Source organism: Prunus dulcis, chromosome 1 (assembly GCF_902201215.1).
Source record: "Prunus dulcis chromosome 1, ALMONDv2, whole genome shotgun sequence".
NCBI lineage: Eukaryota > Viridiplantae > Streptophyta > Magnoliopsida > Rosales > Rosaceae > Prunus > Prunus dulcis.
The window spans coordinates 20,502,871-20,521,167 of NC_047650.1; the positions used below are offsets into that span (position 1 = coordinate 20,502,871).

The 18,297-nt window shown below is 35.2% G+C and overlaps 2 protein-coding genes and 1 non-coding gene across 3 annotated transcripts; 1 reads left to right on the top strand and 2 right to left on the bottom strand.

The window, feature by feature from the left end:
- Window positions 1-10,515: 10,515 nt before the first annotated feature.
- LOC117638025 (delta(3,5)-Delta(2,4)-dienoyl-CoA isomerase, peroxisomal) lies at window positions 10,516-11,616 on the bottom strand. Its single transcript, XM_034373112.1, has 2 exons — window positions 10,861-11,616; window positions 10,516-10,771 (listed from the first exon to the last, which is right to left on the bottom strand). Exons 1-2 carry the CDS (start codon window positions 11,495-11,497, stop codon window positions 10,581-10,583), a joined length of 828 nt encoding a protein of 275 aa, XP_034229003.1. The 5' UTR covers window positions 11,498-11,616; the 3' UTR covers window positions 10,516-10,580.
- Window positions 11,617-11,660: 44 nt separating this feature from the next.
- TRNAQ-UUG lies at window positions 11,661-11,732 on the bottom strand. Its single transcript has one exon. It is a non-coding gene; the product is annotated as a tRNA-Gln (tRNA).
- A 3,997-nt stretch (window positions 11,733-15,729) lies between these two features.
- LOC117613801 (bidirectional sugar transporter N3) lies at window positions 15,730-18,167 on the top strand. Its single transcript, XM_034342375.1, has 6 exons — window positions 15,730-16,064; window positions 16,659-16,695; window positions 16,794-17,004; window positions 17,107-17,268; window positions 17,356-17,475; window positions 17,574-18,167. The coding sequence occupies exons 1-6, from the start codon at window positions 16,010-16,012 to the stop codon at window positions 17,811-17,813; spliced, it is 825 nt and encodes a 274-aa protein (XP_034198266.1). The 5' UTR covers window positions 15,730-16,009; the 3' UTR covers window positions 17,814-18,167.
- The last annotated feature ends 130 nt before the right edge of the window (window positions 18,168-18,297 follow it).

The following is an 18,297-nucleotide window of genomic DNA, read 5'->3' on the forward strand; positions in this document are numbered from 1 at the left end:
CTACGATTAGAATAGCTCAAGTTGGTAGAGCCTTAGCATGAGTTCTGCTTCTAATTAAATTTATATAGGTTTGGATTGATGTTTATTATTTCCTATATGCTTAAGGATTGGACTGATTTTAAATAGAGGACTGAACTATTATTTACTTTATTTAGATTGAGTTATTTTTAGTTTATTAAAAATAAATAAAAAACAATGCATGTGTGGGCTAATATTTATTTGAGTAGGAACAACCCTATAATAATAAGACCATGTTCAATATTTTATTAATTTTCTCCTAGGCTGAAGCCCACTCTAGCCTAAGCTTAGCTCCACCCTTATTCGAAAGAGAATCATTCAAATTTTTTCATATCTAAATTCATTCACGTGAATAATAACTAACTTTTAGCCTAACGATATTTTCTTCTCATCCCCTTTCTCTTCGCCCTTGATTAACAAAAACTTCTTCCATAAATGCAGACCAGAATATTTGTTATTGTCATATGTTGGGGAACCCCGGACTTGACGGGAATAGGATAGTGTAGAACTGTCTGGATTTTTCAAACCAACAAAACAAAAGAAGGAACTGTCTGGAATTAAAAAATCAATGGTCACTAACAAAAGTGATGTAGCTCACTGCTATATGGAAAATGACAATGCATCATCAAAGCAACCAAGGCTTGGTGTGAGTGGAGCACTAATGCTTGCCTCAAAATTTTGTTTTTGTTTTTTTTTTGTTTGTTTTTAAATCCAACAACTTTTGCAAACATGATCCGTTCTCTTTCCTTTTCGTTCACTTTATTCGCCAATTATTTTCAAGATTATTGGTGCAACTGATTTCACGTGAAACATATAGAGAATCAAGATATGTCTAGGTGAGAGTTCATGAAAAACACACTACCCCCTCGCCTACCATCTAAAAAAAATGTGCGTTTGACACTTAAATGACAAAATTTTGTTGCAGAATATCGATCTGTGACACTTTGAGACTTCTTTCAATATTTGATAAGACTCCTACACTGGTCAATTAGAATTCTAAAAGACTTCAAGTAGAAGGATTGCATAAAATATGAGGCATTTCTCTAATAAGCATTCCTTTTTGTTTTCCTATTGTTCCTATATATGTATTGCACACAAAGCATAGTGGTGAGGAAAACGTATGATTTCTCTTTCTGTTTGAAAGCGAAATGACCCTATCCGAACATTATTGGACTGGTTAAGTTCATAAGTGAATGACTGATTAGCAGAAAGACTATAATGAAATATTACAATGATGAGTTATAATGAAAGAACCTTTAATAGCTATCAGATCATTTACATACACTACTACAGAAAATGAAATAGATGATGGTGATCCACCGTTGTTGTGATGCTTTGAAAACCATTGTTAAATTGACCGCAATCTTTTGTAGTATCAAACTACAACAGCTTTTCACCATCGTTGTTTATCTGTAAAGACAACGGTTTTTAGTAAAACCGTCGTTGTTCGGATGTAAAGATAACAATCTTTTGTTAAAAACCATCGTTGTTTATGGGTTAAGTCGTTATTTATGGATAAAGACGACGGTATTTTGTTAAAACCGTCGTCATTTATGAGTAAAGTCGTCGGTATTTTGTTAAAAAGCGTCATTGATTTTATTTAAAGACAACAATATTGTGTTAAAAAGGGTCATTGATTATATGTGACAGTTTTTTCCATAAAACCATCGTTTTATTATCTTTAAATATATCGTGTAATAAGTTCCCAAGCTATTACATTTTAGTTTTTTGTTTCCTATAATTCTATACAACGATTTTAACTAGAAAACTAATTATAACACTTTATTAATAAATATATATACTCAAAAATTATTTCTTTCATAAAACTTGAAGATTCAATTTTATTACATAGAATTAGAAACAACGGAACGACATGTGATTGCGCACAAATTCTACCACATCCATAGATGATACCTGAATTACACGGTTACTAATATCAACCTTTTCTCTTTCCTTTCTTGTTCTGTACTCAACATATAGCAAAGCCTTTCTTCCTCCCTTTAATCGTTATAGTCCAATGCCCCTTCTCCTGTATCTTTTCCAAAATCTCAGTCTTTTCGGCAGCTTTTTCCCTCTCTTTCAATGCCTTCCCTGCTCCATAAAAAAAAAAAGAAGCACCCAATAACAAAATTACTTAAGTGAATAAAATGAAATTACCTTGTGAAAAAAATTAATCAAAGAACCTGTTAATTTGTTTTCAAGATCCTACAGGAAAACAAGATTAGGATCAATACATAGCACATCTTTCTAATTAGAAATTGTTTGAGCAATGAACAAACAGGATTCAAATCTCTCTTACTTCTTCCCAAAAGACTAAGAAATGAAAAAAAAAAATTCCAAGAAAAGAACTAATATTATTATAACCGAATGCTGACCTTGGCATCAGCAGCCAAGGTATTAAACAACCATTCAGGAGGAACAAAATCCAAGTGGTGGATACCACCGTTTTTACTGAATGTAATGAAGAAATTTGAATTCTATGAGAACTCAATTTTCTGGGACTCAAAGTTACTGAAATGAACTTTTTGCAGAAAAGCAGAGATTCAGTGACATACTTATATTAGAACACCAAGTTCAATACATTCCAGACTTATAATACAACAAATATTGTAGGCTTTCAATAGAAAATCCTAAAGCTTAGAGCCATTACCTTTTTTTTTTTGTTGCAATTCCTGGAGAGACTTATTTGATCAAGTAAAAGAAATACTCTGACTCAACTTATAGTTCAAAAGAGCTGCACATAAAAAAACAAATAAGGGAAAAAGAAAGTCAGCCAAATTCAGGGACATAGACATAAAAAAATTTCAAGGTTCATGTGTTTGTTTTCTAGAGTTAAAAGACAAGATAAAATGCAGGAATGACATTGAGAGTGAAAACAAAACCAACTCTTAGAAAACACTCCGAGTCCACAAATCGCCATCATCATCATGTCATTGTTGTTATACATATGCAAATGAATACAGAAACACAATTACACAAATTGCTCTTTGCTGCGCATCTCATCTCCAAACCAACCCCACGCACAAGCAACAATGAAAGACTTTAAAACAAAGTCCATTTATATTTCAAACATCACAGTCATAAAACACTATAACTACTACATTAAGGAAGGGGGAAGAAAACTCTACTTCAGGGGTCATCTAAGAATTCAAAGTTTCAAAATCCTCCACTACCCACACCCACCTATACTTACGTTCTTTTATCTGTCTTAAGCAGGCATGCGTATCAGGAAATTATAGATCACATATGGGCTAGAGAACAGAAACCACAACTAGAAACAAAGTTTCAAGAAACCAAATACTTAAATCTGAAATGTATTACGACGACAATCAAAATACCTACACTCATAGACACGGGCTACATAAGCAAGCACTGTGAATAACACAAGACGAAATTTACAGTCTTGTTCTTATTCATCTGTTTTGACTCTCTTTCCCAAATTCAGAGTTACTCTCTCGATAGTCGATTCCCAAGCACCTATTTATGGCAAATGTCAAACCAAAGAAAATTTGCGTATATATTCTCAAAACTAAGGAACAAAACAACATTGATTATATAAAAACCCAAAAGTAAAATCCCCGAAGCCCCAAAATCCACAGAAACAGAAAAACACATAGAAGTAATGAATTTAATTTTCAACCAACCTGTTCCCAAAGTCGCTTCACAAAAATCCAAGCCAATGTGAAACTTTATGGCATAGAAAAACTAAGGGCCCGTCTGGTAACGTTTTCGGAGAATGTTTTGTTAGACTATTTTCAGAGAATGAAAACAAGAAAACAAATTTGCGTTTTCAGGAAATAAAAATGCGTCTAGTAGATTAATTAGAAAACATCTTCAGAAAACAAAAACAATGAAAACGTGTCTGATAATATAATTTGAAATAATAATATGTGAGTTATTTTTATGAAAACGTTTCTCATGAGAATGAAAACAACTTTTTTCTGTTTTCTACAAGGACACATGAACTTATTTTCATTTTATGAAAACATTCTCAGTATTTTCTGTTTTTGGGCCACCAAACGTGTTTTTGCCTCATTTTTGTTCTCTGAAAATAAAAACAACCCCTTAAAACGTTACTGAACGGAGCCTAAGTCATTAACAGGAAAATAAATGAAACACTTCAAAAATTCGTAAATCAACATAAGTCTAAGACCCATAAGTGAAATCATAATTTTTTTTAAAAATGAAATTGCATAAATGGCATGAATCGTGTTCTAGTAAGTTAGAAGATTGGAGATTCGACCATCGTGGAATTGAAATCTCGTACGGACATCCAGAGGATGCATCGCGGAGATGGTGGCAAACCCAGTGACGGTGCTGACGATGACAGTCTCCAACTGCCACTACCACTGCCACGCCGACGACATTTGAATTGCACCGACAGATTGAAAAGCTTGATGCTTCAGACTACAGCGGCAGCCGCCAGGTCTGAAACAACCACTGTTGCCTTGTGCTTTAACTTTTCTCTACAATCGCTTATATAATGCCGTCGTTTCAGGATTTCAAATCGAAACCGCCAGGTCTTGTACCAGTAACGAACGACTATCGAGGGAAGAGAGATATGTGACGACGAAGTTGGGTTATCGATTTCGACAGAAGTCTTTCTTGGAAGCAGTGGCATGGGTTATAGGGTCATAGTATAAAAGTGTCGAAACTTTTTAAGCTAAACTATTAAAGCATTTTGTAGGACAAATGAGTCATTTCCTATATAATAATTATTTTTAAATGTAAAAATAATTTTTTTACACACTAATACTCTACCATGAACTCCAACCTACCCTAGATACCCTCTATCTAATAAGCGGAAGAAGAAATTTTTTTTTTTTTTTTTTGGAGAACCCCTTCATAGATAAATTCATCACTAAAATTTAAGATTTTGAGCTATCTCTTCTTCCTTTTCTTTCTTTGTCTTTTACAATTTCCAGATAAAAATCGCAATAATCACATCAACACATAATAAGGTTACAAACAATACAGTCCCGATCTCTTCGACAACAGGAGTTCAAGAGCTTGTGGTCACTCACAGTTGGATATTAATCTAATAGTTCAAAAAAGTTTCTTAAAAGGAGTGCAAGAGTGAGTGAACCGTTGAATTTACATCTAACGGTGAGTGATCACAAATCTCTTGGACCCCTGTAGTCTAAGCGATCAACAAAAAATTAGAGCAATAATTTAATTAAAGGATCAACGAACAATAAAACCTGGATTTTTGTGCTTGCTTGCTTAATGAAATAAACATATTTTTAATTACCAAAAAAAGAAATGACCATATTTTTGAGTTAGAGACTTAGGGCTAGTTTGGTATTGCTGTGCTTTAAAAAAAAACTGTTTCTGCTGTGTTGTGAGAATAAACATATGTTAATAAAAGCAGTTAGGCGTTTGGTAAAGTGTATTAGAAAAAGTGCTGTGAAGAGTCAAAGAGTTTGGTAAATTTTTATCAAAAGTGCTTTTAGTGTGTATATGACCAAAGAGGACATGATGATGAAACTATTCCTTTTCCCTTTTTCTTTTAATAACAAAAAGAAACCAACTTCACTACATATCTTTTTTTGTTTTTTATTTGTTTTGAGTTTTTCTATTTAAACCCCACATGTTTCTTTGTTAACTCCAATACTTAAATCATTAAGCTATTAAGTTTTATTATTGTGTAAAAAGAAAAAGAAAAAACAAGGTCATCTAACATAATACTTAACCCTAGTACATCTAGACACACACCCTATACACCCCACCACTCTTCATATTAAGTTTTAAAAAACCACAAACTCCTCTACACCCTATTGCCAAATACTCTTCTCTTTCAATCCAAGAAATATACTATACTCTCATCTTCAGAAATAATAATAATAATCATCATCATCAAACAAACAAATCAGAAATAATAATAATCATCATCATAATCAAAGAAACAAGACTGGAGGGAAAAAAAACCTAGACCTTGACTGCGAAGCAAAGAAACAATGGCTGCCTAAGCCTTTGATTGATATATAATCTGGAAATTGCCACATGGGTTTGCTTTGTTGAACAAGAAAATAAAAAATAATAAAATAATGATGCTACACATTTGACAAAAGTGTTTTTTTTTTATCTCTTTTAAGTAATGTGAGGTTGAGGTGAACTTAGAGTGGTAAAAGACAAGATAGCGGGGCGTGAGGTTGATGAGTTTTTTATTTTATTTTTATGTTGGGTGTGTATTTAGGGGTAATTTAGGAAGATAGTGGAGTTTTCTTAGAAATTGTGAAAATTTGAATTAAAAGTTGAGGTGAACTTAGAATATGGGGTGAAGAAAAAAAAGTACGGGGTTTAAATTTAAAAAAAAATTTGTTCTTTTTTTAACACTTAGCACACATATTTTTCCACAAATTCTAAATTATTATTGTAATAAAATTTAATAATTAAGAATAAGGGTTAAGTAAACAAATATATAAACAAAATAAAATTAAAAAAGTAACCTAAACATAAAAAAGAAACAAACCCTTCCCACCGTACACCCCCACCCCGACCCCCATCTCAGGTCTCCCAGTCCCTGCTCTCATCACCAGCCAGCCACCCCATCCCCATCCCAACCTCTCTCTCTCTCTCTCTCTCTCCATCGCAAGCACTCAACACTAAACCCAGCCTCAAAATTATAAAGTAAAAAGGACTGTTATTATCCCCTTCTCTCGCCGGCGGCGGTGCCTGCAGATGCTTTACAAGGGGTGGAACTCCTCCACATTCTACTATGAGGTTTAAATATACCTTTGCACGCAAATTACCAAATGACCAAAATTAGGAACCCTAAGCCCCAAGAATCTCACACGCTTTCGTTTTGATCAAAGATAAAGAACCAGAAAGCCATAAGAACAACCGTATAAACCTACTACCTTTCTTGGTGACAATGGCTATGGCGTGAGCGGCGTTCTTGGCAAAGAGGCTATCAGCTTCAGAGGAAGAGAAGATGGACTGGAGAATTTGGACTCGGTGGCGAACCAATTCGGACGAGATTCTATTCCTTCCTAAGGATATGTGTTGTCATTTTAGAAAGTTATTTGGGGCCTTATGGGGAATATGAAATATTCATTAAAGGACCGGTAATTTTTTTTTCAAATTAGCTTTAAGAAGCAGGTCTTGGGCTGCTTTGAGAATCTGGTGCCACTGACCTGAGTTTTTAAAAGGAATTTTTGTAGAAATGTCACATGAAGTTATACATTAGTTTTAATTTGTCACTTTTAAAGAATAATTGAGGAGAAATGTCACTTTAATTTTTCAAAATTCATGATTTGTCATCTACTTTTAACACCATTCAATTTTTCATTTATTTATGAGGGTAATTTAGTCTTTTTAATTTTCAATGGTATTTTAAAAATTGAAAAATTCATTATAAAAAAAAAATATCTTTTAAATAATTAAAAATGAAAAGAAAAATTAGGAAAAAAAAAAACTTCTCTCTTCCCCCTCTCTATCTTCAACACCCACCATCACCACTCTATCCTCCACCCAACCAACCGCGCACCCCCTCTTCTTCTCTCGTTCCTCCTCTCTTTCTTCAACAACCACCTCTATCTCAAAATATCATCATTCATTTTAAAAACTGACACCACCTCCACTTCACATCCAACTCCACCACTTGCACCACTACATTCACTACCTCCACAACCACAACCACCACCATCACCACCTCCTCCAAAACCTCCACATCCACCACCACCTCCATTCCATCACCACTACTACCACTACATGATTAATACATACACTTTCAACATCATACAATAATTTCATATTAAAATTTACCAAACAATTTTTACACTTCTTTTTGTACTAACAACACTTTTAAAAATATTGTTTACCAAATATGGAGTTGTTTTACTTTACAGCTAATTATTTTTAAAGTACAGAAGAATCAACTTTTTTTAAAAGTGACAGTAATCCCAAACTAGGCCTCATTCCCACAAAGATAGCCACCAACCCCATCCAATCCAGTTTAGGTTCGATCCAAACTCCACGCCACAAATTTTCAGAATCCACCGAATACAACTATGATGTTTTTTTACAAATCAACAACCCAAATTTTCAAAATGTACCCACTTTGATTGGGGATATCGAGGTGGGGGCTTGGTGCAGCTTGAGGTATTTGGCCGTAAGGTGTTGTTGGTAGAAGAGAGATGGTGTGGGGTAGAGAGAGAGAGGGGGACGTGCACAACATGAATCAAGAGAAATGGAGAGGAGAGAGGAAGAGAGAGCAGGATGAGGTGTGGAAGTGTATGAAGGAAAGAGAAACTTTTTTTTTTTTTGTAAATTAATTAATTAATATTTTTTTCTCTTTTTTTCCTTTAAAATAAAAAGACTAAAATACCCTTTAAAATGTATAGAAAATTAGATGATATTAAAGTCAGATGACAAATCATGGATTTTGAAAAGTTAACGTGACGTTTCTCATAAATTTTTCTTTAAGGTGACAAATTAAAACTGATGTATAAATTCAAGCGACATTTCTACAAAAATCCCTTTTAAAATAAGTCAGCCTTTCTTGGATTTACCAAACAGGTTGGAGCACAAAATTTTTATTAATCGCAGCAACCCCAAATGCCACCTTAGACCAGCCCGTTTGACCCAAAAAAAAAAAAGAAGACTCCGACCAGCCCGTGTGCATTGGCCTACTTTTTTTTAATTTATATTTTTTATATTTAGTTTTTTGTTGCTACAACTACATGCCCATCACTTTGTTTTGGAAAAGGGTTAGGGGGAGGGAAGAGGGTTAGGGGTGTATTTTCGGGGGTGTAAAGCCATTTTTACATTCCTTTTACACCTCCGGGGGAGGTGTAAATACGTTTTTTGCTCCAATGGGAAACGATATAAATCTAAAGATGTAAATACTTTTCTCCATTTTTTCTATCCTTTTCTCAGCTGTGTCCTACCTGCAAGAGATGTAAAAAAAAATGTACATTTGCATCTAAATTTACATATCATGGTGGTGATATAATTATACATTCATTTACACCCCCCATTGCGGGTGATTCCGATCACAACGGGTATATATTTAACATACACCCCATTATACACCCCCCATTGTGGATGCTCTTAGTGCTGCATCAGTATCTCGTCTACCACTTTTTATTTTTTTAGTTTTTTGTTGCCAGCAAAGGATGCTTTCTCCGCTGCGTGCTTCCACTTCTCTTCTACTGAAGTTGTTGTTGTTGTTGTTTTTTTTTTTTTCCCTGTTCACAGGTCTTTTTGGCCTTTCGTTGAGCACTTTGTGTGCATTTGGGGTCGCCAAGCTTCTTGCGACGGGGTCGTCTCAGACCTCCACAAGCTGTCCACAGTCATATTTACAAGCGTTGTGTTTTAAAAATCGAGACCACCGAAATTAATTTTAGTGGTGTATAAGATGGTATACTACGACAGTTTTGCAAAACCATCATCTTTTAAAACACGACGTTTTTAAACTTCACCATCGTCTATTTAGAGTCATGATTTTACAATTTTGTAATAGTAATAAATATTACCACGGTTGATTGAACCCTCAAGACACCCCGTCACCAAGTAGTGCCTGAGAACTAATTTGGGTTTCTCCAATTCCTAGTCAGAATGAAGTGGACTAACAAAAAATTCCACTTGCAAACAAAGAACGACTTTTTTTATAAGGACTTTGTTTGTTTTCTTCTTTTGGTATAAAGTACAATCATATTTTAAATTGTAAAGAAAGTAAGGATTTTAATATTTATTTTGCAGACTAAGTTCAGGGGAGAAACGAAAATAGTATAAACGGCAGTAGAATGGACCAAGAAAATAAATCATTGCTGGCATGGCATCTATCAATTTATCTCTTGGCGATTGTTGTGTGATGTGGACTTGTTGGGTCCATAGTTTTGATGGGAGCCCATAGCCAACCAAATAATTATTATAACAATAAAATATGTAAATTTATACTCAGAACATTTATAATGAACTCCCTAAACCACATTCTTAGACAAATTTTAGGGAGAAATTAGAAAAATACAACTCCAACCGTGCTCCATATCCACCTCTTAAAATAAGAAGACCTTTAGGAGCTCCTAAATCTGATGAGAGAGAAAGGACTCCTAATAGCTCCCTATAATTTAATGTTGCTTTGTTTTATACATATTTTAAAACTTTTAATTATTTTGTATAGAGATGGATCAATTATATTGAATTAAAAAATAATTATAGTATTTATAACTCTCTAAACTAATGAGTATGATTGAAATTCAAATTTTATAGAGAATTTTTAAAATAGCTTTTGTCTATTTTTAACTAATTTTTAACTTAAAAAATAAAGGGAATGATTGTAGATGCTATGAAATTATTGAATGATGTAATTTATTAAGGATATTGCATCGGGTACACATCTTATGCGAGAATGATATTGGAGTTTTTTATTATCTAAATAATTTCGTGGGAGTGCTTAGTTACTTTAAAAACATAATCAGTCATATCAGTGACAAGTTGACTTTGGTATGCATGTCACACGTTTTACTTTGTAAATTTTTTTAAATACAAATATATTATGTAGGAGCGAGGAAGTATTTTCCATTTATTAAACAACAAAATTGAAGTGAGCTACAGATTCAGAGTTTAGCAAAAATAGGCTCTCTCTTTTGCGCGTAGGCAGAGACCGCCTCACTTAAATCATCAGATAACAACATCGCCGAATTCCACGTGGCAACATAATCCAAGCCTTGCTCCACATTCAGCTCCCTACTTCTCTGCAACACTGCTTTCGTCCCTCTAACCGCAAGTGGAGATTTCAACCCAATTCCTGCATACAATTTACTTAATTAAAATTTAAAAGTAAAAAAACAATAATTACTAATCATAATTTCATTGTTTCAGGAATGACAAACTTACCCTCAGCGACGACACGTACGCCGTTATCCAACTCCTCCCTGGAGCCGAACACTCTAGAGACCAGGCCCAGCTCCTTAGCCTCCGAACTCCAAAAGGTCCGACCCGTAAGCGCTAATTCAAGCGCGTTACCATACCCGACGATGCTGGGTAGCCTCTGAAGCGTCCCGAGGTCCGCCGTGATCGCCAAGTCCACCTCTTTCACCGAAAAGAACGCGTCCTTGCTGCAATACCTTATGTCACAGGCGGTCACGATATCAACACCGCCACCTATGCACGCCCCGTGGATTGATGCGACCACGGGCTTCCGGCACCGCTCGATCGCCGTGATCGCCTCCTGCAGTTCCTTGATTTCTCTACGGAACTTCTCTCCGGCACGGCCTCGGTCTCCGGAGACGAACTGGTCGGAGATCGATGTTAGGGTTTTGAGGTCGATTCCGGCGCAGAAGTGGTTGCCGGCACCGCTGAGAACGATGACGTTGACGTCTGGGTTTTGGTCGAGGGATGAGAGGGCTCTGGGGAATTCGGTAAAGAAGTCGCGCGATAGAGCGTTTCGATGGTTTGGGCGATTCAGGTAAAGGTAGAAGACGGCTGAGTTTGGGTTTTCTTGAACAATTTCTAGGGTTGTGTAGTTCGCCATTTCTGTTTGTCAATACACTAGCTAAAGATTGAGAATTGAGAGAGAGAGAGAGAGAGAGAGAAGGAAATGAAGATAAAGGTCAAAAGAATTAAATGATCCCGATTCCCGATGGGAAAGGATAATTTTAAGAGAAAAGGATGAAAATGAAATTTTGACAAAAAAGAGGTCCTACCGGGAGTCGAACCCAGGTCGCTGGATTCAAAGTCCAGAGTGCTAACCACTACACCATAGAACCATATTGTTAGAAAACGTGCTTTATCAGTTTTTATAACAATGTACGTTTCACATTGCCCATTCCGAAAGTTGTAATATGCATTGAATTACTTCATGTTAAATTAGGAGGTGAGAAAAAAAACCGCTCCAACGGTTCAAACCGGCAAATTCAAACTAATTCGAGTAGTGTAATTCAATTTTAATAATACTAAGAGTTTGTTTGGGAATGCTTTTGCACTTCTATTAGAAAGGCAATGCTAGGCTTACCATATTTTTATATCACATTATGTACCACATCTCTAATAGAGGTGGAGCCCACCAATACAATGGGGCTCACCTCTATTAGAGAGGTGGTATGAAAAATGTGGTAAGCCTAGCATTTTTCCTATTAGAATATGTAAATTTATTTATATAAAATCTAAGGAAGCACTTGCAAGTGGTTTATGAGTGCTACGCTTTTATGACAAAAAGCACTTATAAGTTTTTATGCTAAGCACTATTAGAAGAGCATTTGGTTATTAGGAACCGCTTTAGCCCTTTAGAAACACTCCCCAACATAATACCCTAAACAAGTGTAATTTTGGAATGAATGAACCAAATCAAAATTAGTTTTGTTCAATTTGGTATATATCGAAGCGCTTTAATTGAACCGAACCAAATTGTACTGTTACATCTTGGTATTTGGTAATCGGGATAAATAACTAAGGCAAACATAACAAAGGATAAAAAGAGTTTTGGACTTAGGTCTAACCCGCCAATTCGCTCAATAGTGGGTTGGTTCGGTTTGTGTTTCCTCTTTATTTTGGTAGTAAAACTGATCAAAATTAAACTATTAAGCAAGCTATATTTTTTTTAATCACATTTTAATACCACATGTATGTCAAGTGATTTGTATATATCATGTCAATTAATAATTTTATATCCCAAAAAGTTAATTATTGCTACATCATGTAGTATTAAAATGTAATTGAAAATATTGGTACTCTTTTCGAATCTCGCTATCTTTCTTTTTATTATTTTGCTACCAACTCACAATATTCCCCTCTCTTATTAGGCCAACAAAATTGAAGGAAAATAAGAATATAAAGATTTAGGCAAAAGTTTTGCACTTCTAAACTCAAAGTCAACAAAAATAATTTAAATTAGTTAGGTAGCCTTGTTTGAAAATTTGGAGTCGGACCTCTCATCTTACGTTGGACCCAGTCATGAATTGAAATAGGATAGCTACCAAAAGAGAGTATATTATGTGCCATGCACGTAATTCCAGTATTGAGGACTCAGATCTTTTACAGTAAACAGATTAGGGCGCAACAAAGACCCCCTGCTTGCACTTCACGTAATCAAATAATTTCAACATCTTTAGAGGGCAGGCTTTTGTGATTTGAATCCAATGTTGTTGGGCACACACAGCTACAAAAAGAAATTTTTTTTATTTTTTTATAATCAATTTGACCCCAACATGATCAAAAGCGCTCAACCCTCTTCCTTCCCATTCCTATTCCTCAAGATTATCTCATTCGTCATGGTGTACCTTTGCCTTATCTCTTTGGTTTGCTATGACCTGCCGAACTGACTCCCACCAATAGCACGAAATGAAGGCAACACCATCGCCACTATCTAAGATATATTTGACTGAAAATCAGAAATGAAATGTCGTAAATGCATTGACAAGAGACTAAGGCTTCGTTTAGTTGCTAGGATCGGATTGGAATGAATAATACTCTAAATTTGAATGAAGAAATGAAGACATTTGGTCCAATCATGAGGCTTCTCATCGATCAACCACAAATTAATAACAAATTAATTGATTAATTAGTCATGAGTAATCGTGACGAATCACGATCATCCAAGAGTTCTATCCTAATCACCTATCATGATGAAGCTTTATAATTCCTTCATAAAAATTCAACCCCAAAAGCTTAGGTGGTAGCTCTCCTATTTTACCTCCTATCATTGAAAAATTTACCACCCTACAACTACTTAATTTCAAGTAGGGTGTAGGTGGCGTTATAATTATATTTTTAATTCCTTTTTTTTTTTTTTGGTTCAGAGAAAAGGTTGACTTCATTTCAAGGTCGACAATGCATGAAGAAGAAAAATCATAGGAATATTCTTCATGTTTGTCAATATGTACATGTAAGCATTCTCTTTTTCATACTAATGGCAGCTTTAATTTCATTGATGAGATCGATAACAAATTGCAATCATTCATACCCCCGTGTTCGACATCCAAGCCTTTTTTTTTTTTTTTTTTCTTCTTCTTTTCCTTTCTGAAGATTCATGAAATGATAAGGCAAAATTTTAATATGGTGGGTGATAAATACCACCCAAAAAAAAAAAAAAAAAAAGCAAATTCAAGATTAAATTGACATCCCTTTTGATCTTTAATCGTCGATCTATTCTGTAAGGTAAGGAGCTAGCGAGAGAGAGCGAGCCAGCTGCTAGTATATAAAAACGTTGTCATATTTGATTGCTTAACAATATTGGTGGCAACGCATGAATGAATGTGTCTATATCACTGCATTATTGGTGTCTCATGATCATGATCATGAGATAAAAAGGCCAAATCATATCAGGAGGCAAGGACTCTTACGTCATAAAGCCACCACACTCACCTTAACATTTGGCTTTTAGGAGATAGAAAGAAACTTCTCCTTTTCATATCCTTTAGTAGGCTATATTGTCCAACGACTCCGATTTTCGTAGACCTCAATTAATTAGATTTTTATTTGAAAATATAGTTCAAAATTGAAATATTCACGTAATTAACTTGCTTATTATTTTAATTACGTACTAAGTCTTTTGGGATACGGTTATATGTACTGACACGTAATTTGATAAACAAGTTTAGCCATGATAATATTACTAAAAAGGATAAAGCATATACACGATTTATATATTTATTCTTAGAGAAGAAAACATGGCAATCAAATCGCATATATTCACGTCCTATAATAAACCAGCTGGTACATATCTGTGTGTCCAGAGGCTCCCATCCACCAAGCAAATAATAGAGGCAAGAATGAAACAACAACATCATAATTTAATATTTTTGTCTTAACTTAAAATCTCGCTCCCTCTCATAACCGCAAACAATATGAAAAAGCTGGGCAGCCCTTGGAAATTTGATTACTTGAAGAGGAAAAAAGTCATGCACACTGACACTGAGATCCCCGATGCACACGAAACCTGGTTAATTGCATGAACAGTGAAGAAGCTACCCCCGCTACCAAACAAACATCAACGGCCTGGATCAAAAGCTTTGCAAAACAACATTGTCATTTGTGTGTGACTTGTGAGAAATATACAAATGACAGCTAGGGCTGACGCGGCAAGGCGTGTTTCGTTAATGCCTCAGAATAAATGGAGAAACGGCTCTCAAAGGCAGAGGAAGGCACACTCTGTTTGGAAATGGAGAGATGAGATAGGTCACGTGAATGGTATAGCTTTAACTTTTGCGCTATGAGGAGGAAAGTAACGTGAAAAATCATTTTCCTCTTTTAGTTAGAGCAAAGCCACTAATTAAGTTTAACTACTCTTTCTCAACGAGCGTGGGATTCATGTTATGGTAAAATTAATAGCCCCTCTAAACTTAATTAATAAACAACCAAACACTTGAACTTAAAAATCATCTCTTTTTATATACATGGGTTAGGCCAGTTGACTAGAGTAGTGAGTCCTTCACTCTGCACCTTAATTCGGGTACTCCTCTCCCTAAATTATATAAATTTATAATAATTTAAATTATCGCCTATATTAAAAAAGAATCATCTCTTCCTAATTCATTTTAGGGTGATATTAATAAACAATTAACAATGGGGGGTGATCCTAATTCCTATCAAAAGTGCATAGCTAGTGTAGTGAGTGCTAGCTCTATTGCCACGCGATGGGGTGGGGCACGTGGGCCTTGTATTTGTGGTTCAGTGAATGAGTTTATGGTACACCACCTACTAATCCTCCATCTGTCATGCAACCAGAATGAGTTCAATACGCACACCCCTTACTTATTTCTCCTCTCTCCTTTTATCTTTTTTATTTTCTTCTTTCCCACTTTATGTGTGTATATAAACAAAGCTGCGCAAACCCATCAACCATCCTCCTTACCACTCACTACTTCTCCATTCATTTTCTCTCTCTGCATGAGAATTGAGAATTGAGAATTGAGAATTGAGAGAGGGAGAGAGAGGAAGAGAGAGTTCTAGGGTTACTCATATCATCACCAACTGAGTCTAAGCTTCTTCTTCTATCCTTTTAGTTTTCATTTTGTGAGAGAGAGAGTTTCACTTTGAGTTTGCTATCATGGGTGCACTAGCAGACAGCCACCATCCTTGGGCATTCACATTTGGTATCCTAGGTAAACAGACATGCATTATACTTTGAGATATATATTTATTTTGGCAAAGGTCATATCTCTAATGCAGGAGAAGGGGAATTCAAACTGCCTGGCCAATTGGCATAATTCACATCTTCATTCTTTGAGATATAGAGCAAGACAAAAATATGATGCAGGCGTCATATATATATATATATATATATATTTGTTGAGTGTCACATACACTTGTTTGTTATTGTCATATTCTTCTCGGTTATGAGTCATCTTTATTTCTTAATTGGCATTCGTTCATCTTTGGCAAAATCCAGAGGAGGAATTTAAATCCACACAACCATAAATTTTATAAATTTGACAATTAGTTGTCCAATTTTTTCTTCTAGTTCCTTTACGGGTAAGTTTTTATATTTAAGTAACATTGCAAAGCAGTGTTATCTTGGATGATCAACCTTTCCTCATCACTTAGATAATTAAACTGTTTTTTTTTTTTCCCTTTCTTCTATTGTAATCTTGGTTAGTTTAGAAATTCCATTTGAATGACCACACTTACATAAATATCTAACAATTTACAAAGAAGTGTGACCGGTTGATAATTAATATAATTTCTTTTGATGACAGGAAATGTAATCTCGTTCTTGGTTTACCTAGCCCCAGTGTAAGTGACACATACACATATATATATTTATTTAGAAAGGGATACACACACAGTTATATTTATTAAATATCTTTATACTTTTTTGGTGGTTGTTGTAGGCCCACATTTTATGGAATTTACAAGAAAAAATCAACTCAAGGTTTCCAATCGGTGCCATATCTGGTAGCATTGTTCAGTGGGATGCTTTGGTTCTACTATGCGTTGCTGAAAAAGAATGCTATGCTTCTCATCACCATTAACTCCTTCGGAACTGTGATAGAAACAATCTACATCGTCATGTTCATTTTTTATGCACCAAAGGATGCTAGGGTACGACACTTAATCATTTAACGTAACGTAACGTAACGTAACGTAATTAATGTCTTAATTAATTAGGTTCTGATTCAACAAATATTATTTTGTTTTTGGCAGAAATTCACCCTGAAACTATTTGGTTTTATGAACGTGGGGCTCTTCTGCTCGATCCTTGTCCTTTCACACTTTGCTGTGAGAAGTGAATACCGGGTCCCAGTTCTTGGCTGGATCAATGTCGCCATTTCTGTCATTGTTTTTGCTGCCCCCTTAAGTATTGTGGTAATTTTACCTAACTTAAATATCAATCCCATATAAATTATAATTACTCTCTTTTAATTTATTAATTTAAGTATATATAAATTGCAGGCACAGGTCATCCGAACAAGGAGTGTGGAATTCATGCCATTTAGCTTATCATTTTTCCTTACATTGAGTGCCGTAATGTGGTTTTCCTATGGTCTTTTCCTCAAGGACATTTGTATTGCAGTGAGTAAACATATTTTATTTTCCATTTATATTATTCACTTAATTAGTATATCATTTTAATGATCGATCATTTTCCTCTCTGATTTTTTTCTTTGTAGATTCCAAACGTGTTGGGTTTTATTCTGGGGTTACTTCAGATGCTGCTCTATGCAATCTACAGAAACCGCAAACCCATAGAAGATGATGAGAAAAAGATACCAGCTGCTGATCAGCACGTGAAAAACGTTGTCGGTTTAACCACATTAGCAACGTCCGAGGTTCATCCGGTGGATCCTCCTCCGCGTGACCACGACAAAAGCGTGGAGGTGGATAACACTGCTGCAGCATCATGTGCATAATTATATACACACAAGTCATGATGAATCCGGCGTCGTTTCATGTGTGTGTGTGTGTGTAGTGTAGGTAGCGCCCGCTCCAGGCCAGTAATGCATGTCGTTTCACATGTGCTTTGGTCCCTTTTGTTAATGTTTGTCTCTGCTAAATGCTTATTAATTCGCTGTGTCCATGCGTGGAACTGTGGGCAGTGCTATCGATGTATTAAGAAGTAACCGACGAGGGTGGGAAGAAAGCTACAGCTATACTATACCGTACGCTTGGCTTGGCTTCAATTCTACTCATTATTATTATCATAATTATATTAATAATAATAATAATAATAATAATAATAATAATAATAATACTTAATTGTGATATGAGAGTATGCCTATGAATCTATGATCAAGTTATTAACCAGAAATTTGACTTGATAAGTGAATTAATTACCACATGCCGTATAATGTGATGTGATGCATTGGCTAATGTGGTCCGTCTAAAAATGTCATC

What these genes read in the sequence shown, in the direction of transcription:
- LOC117638025 (XM_034373112.1), bottom strand. Translation starts at nt 11,497, where the DNA reads ATGGCGAACTACACAACCCTAGAAATTGTTCAAGAAAACCCAAACTCA. An exon ending in CGTACGTGTCGTCGCTGAGG is followed by an intron (nt 10,772 to 10,860) that starts GTAAGTTTGTCA and finishes AATTGTATGCAG; the next exon opens with GAATTGGGTTGAAATCTCCA.
- LOC117613801 (XM_034342375.1), top strand. Translation starts at nt 16,010, where the DNA reads ATGGGTGCACTAGCAGACAGCCACCATCCTTGGGCATTCACATTTGGT. An exon ending in ATTCACATTTGGTATCCTAG is followed by an intron (nt 16,065 to 16,658) that starts GTAAACAGACAT and finishes TTTTGATGACAG; the next exon opens with GAAATGTAATCTCGTTCTTG. An exon ending in CTGCCCCCTTAAGTATTGTG is followed by an intron (nt 17,269 to 17,355) that starts GTAATTTTACCT and finishes TATAAATTGCAG; the next exon opens with GCACAGGTCATCCGAACAAG.